This window comes from Frankliniella occidentalis, unplaced genomic scaffold, assembly GCF_000697945.3.
Source record: "Frankliniella occidentalis isolate FOCC.00 unplaced genomic scaffold, Focc_3.1 Scaffold27, whole genome shotgun sequence".
NCBI classification, from domain to species: domain Eukaryota; kingdom Metazoa; phylum Arthropoda; class Insecta; order Thysanoptera; family Thripidae; genus Frankliniella; species Frankliniella occidentalis.
Window position 1 is genome coordinate 349476 of NW_026267157.1, and position 2901 is coordinate 352376.

Here is a 2901-nt window from a genome sequence, read left to right on the forward strand (position 1 = left end):
AAGTGTCAGCAGACACAAGGGTCGAGGGGGGAGGGGGGGTTGGAACCCCAATTGCACCGCCGCAGTCGCGCTAGTCCGGGCGGCTGGCCGCTAGGAGGGTGGAGTGCAAAACTGGGATTGAACAAGTATACCTGGAATAAAGTACCTCAAGATATCCCAAGCTTGCGGCACAGTCCATTCTGACTCATTGTCTGACCTTCAACCCCTCTCTAAGGGTTCGAAGTTGGGTCATTGGTTTGGTCATTGAGGGAAATTGACACTTTTTACCCCCCTGGGCCGCCGTGGGCATAACCCCGGGAGCGGCTATATGCGGTCCGGTGTGGAATTTATATAGGGATGTAACTCAGGTGTCGATACGCTGTGCGATAACACCTTCAGCTTGCCAACAAGACATTTTAGGTAACAAACTAAGGTTTAATTACCAAGCTATTGCCGGCACTTCCCGGTTTGCGTATGTCACATCGTGTCGTCCTATACATTATTAGGTGCGCTTTGACGCGACAGAAGTGTTTCATTTTAGACTAATTGCGCTAAGAAAATTATTTTCCGATATATAGCCAAAAAACGACGCTCTTTAGAACTAGAAAAAAATGTTTTTCACCATATTTCAAAAAAGGTCGCCTGAAGGCCGGAGAAGGTGAACAGCACCTCGCAAAGAGGGCCAAGAAGGACACCCTGATGGCCAAAAAGCCGACCAAGAGGCAGGGGAAGGCTAGCCAGACGGCAGGGACCCATCAGACACGGCAATCCGGGTAAAATGACAGAGTGTCGACTACTGGGCCAGGCAGTGTCGACTACTGGGCCAAAGGTGTCGACTACTGGGCCAATGAACATTGTTTTTTGGTTTACATTTTTGTGTACAAAAATGTATTTATTTCCATTTTTGACCTATGGGGCATAAAGTTTGATCCTTTCACTACACCCCCGAAATTTTTCCTTGACGCTACCGTACACCCACGCTCCGTTGTAGGCAATTTGGAAAAGCCTTGCTCTTAAACTGTCGACTACTGGGCCCCTTACCCTAGTCTCCAAAAGAAACTACAAAATGTGAAATTCATAATTATTGATGAATTCAGTATGGTTGGTTGCCAAGCAATGCACATGATAGAAGAAAGAATTGAACAGGCAAAAGACAATGACAGGGATGATTTCGCTGGTTGTTTCCTGTACATATTTGGAGATTTGAAACAATTACCACCCATTGGAGACAAAGCCCTCTACTCTGACAACCAATCAAGTTTTGAAACATTGAGAGGAAAGATGTTATATGAAAATTTTGAAGGAGCTGTAATTTTGGATGAAATTATGAGACAAAAAGACAATGATTTTCAGAAAGTTTTAAATAATATAGGGGATGGTTGTATAACTGAAGATGATTACAAGTTCCTTCAGAAGAGCTCTTCGACATCAATGTCAGCAACAGAAAGAGCAACTTTCAAAGATGCTGTCCATTTGTTCAGCACAAGATTAGAAGTTAATAACTTAACAAAGAAAAGTTAAGTAACTTGAGAACAACCACATATGGAAGCAAAGTGCCAATTGCAAGAGTACCAGCAATGCATAACACGAAAAGGGCTGAACTTGGCACTGTCACAGAAGCAGAAGGGTTGCATCCAGTTTTATATTTGGCCAAAAATGCAAGAATCATGCTTAAAAGTAATCTGTGGACAGAAAAAGGTCTCGTTAATGGAGCTATGGGAACAATTGTTGACATTGTGTATGAAGAGGACAAAAACCCACCTTATGAAGCACCTGCAATCATCATAGTTCGCTTTGACAATTACGATGGACCATACCTGGACAATGACCAAAAAACTTTCCCCATTACTGTACTAACAAAATCTTGGAATGTTTCAGGAGAAAACATGACAAGAACTCAATTTCCAACTGTGTTGTGTTATGCATGTTCCATTCATCAATCTCAGAGTCTCACACTACTAGAAAAAGTAAGTACAATCTAGAACTACAACAATAGAATTAAAACATATTTCTGTCATGCATTTTATCCAAACCATTTCTACCAAATGGCGAAAAACGCAATGATAGTATTAATTATTACAGACAGTGTGTGGGTGTGCTGCTATAAAACGTTCACAGTTCTAAGTTGCGCAGTATTGTAAAACAAAATTAGAAAATTAACTTGCTACTGTCATCATAATTAACAATGGTGCCTACAACTTGACGTGGAAACCAACAACAACATATTAAGTCATCTAACAAATTAAAATGATACTAAAAACTTTATGATATATTTACAGGTTGTCCTCAACATTGGTCCAAGAGAAATGGCCACAGGAATTACACATGTAGGATTATCACGTGTAAAGTCGGTAACAGGCCTTGTTCTGTATCCATTTACGAAGAACAGACTGCTCAGCATCAACAAAAGGAGGTCTCTGGAACAAATCAACCAATGGGTTAATAACCTATCCACAATGGTTTTGTTATAGTATCAACTAACACAAAGTAATGATACATTCATACATTCAGTCAGAACTGAAAATTACTTTTAATTACATGTCAATTTATGTTTTTAATCAGTCAGAACTGAAAACTACTTTTAATTACATGTCAATTTATGTTTTTAAAAAGAATTTGGGTTTGTATTAATAATGTACTCCAAATTCTGTTATGGTGCTACAATTCAAGTTTTATTTCATATGACAATAAAATTTTACTTACAAATAGTACATGTCTTATTTTACGTTGCCACTAGAGAGGTTGCCAGAATATTTTTCAAAACAACAAACTGAAAATGAAAAGAACATCGCTATTGACAAAGATCCGCACCGGAAGTTGCTCACGGCCAACCAAACAAAATTTGGGTGCAAGTGAACGGCTTCCGGTGTCCATTTCTACCAGACTTTCATTATCCCCACACTTTAAGAAACAAGCAGTAAG

General features: G+C 39.7%; 1 protein-coding gene across 1 annotated transcript; it reads left to right on the forward strand.

The window, feature by feature from the left end:
• The first annotated feature begins 1556 nt into the window (after positions 1–1556).
• Positions 1557–2450, forward strand: LOC113213368 (ATP-dependent DNA helicase pif1-like). The gene is made up of 2 exons (XM_026432412.1): positions 1557–1946; positions 2259–2450. Exons 1-2 carry the CDS (start codon positions 1557–1559, stop codon positions 2448–2450), a joined length of 582 nt encoding a protein of 193 aa, XP_026288197.1.
• Positions 2451–2901: the final 451 nt, after the last annotated feature.

Bases quoted from the DNA above. Each gene is read 5' to 3' on its own strand.
- LOC113213368 (XM_026432412.1), top strand. From the start codon at position 1,557: ATGCATAACACGAAAAGGGCTGAACTTGGCACTGTCACAGAAGCAGAA. The intron at 1,947-2,258 runs GTAAGTACAATC...ATATATTTACAG, and splicing joins GTCTCACACTACTAGAAAAA to GTTGTCCTCAACATTGGTCC.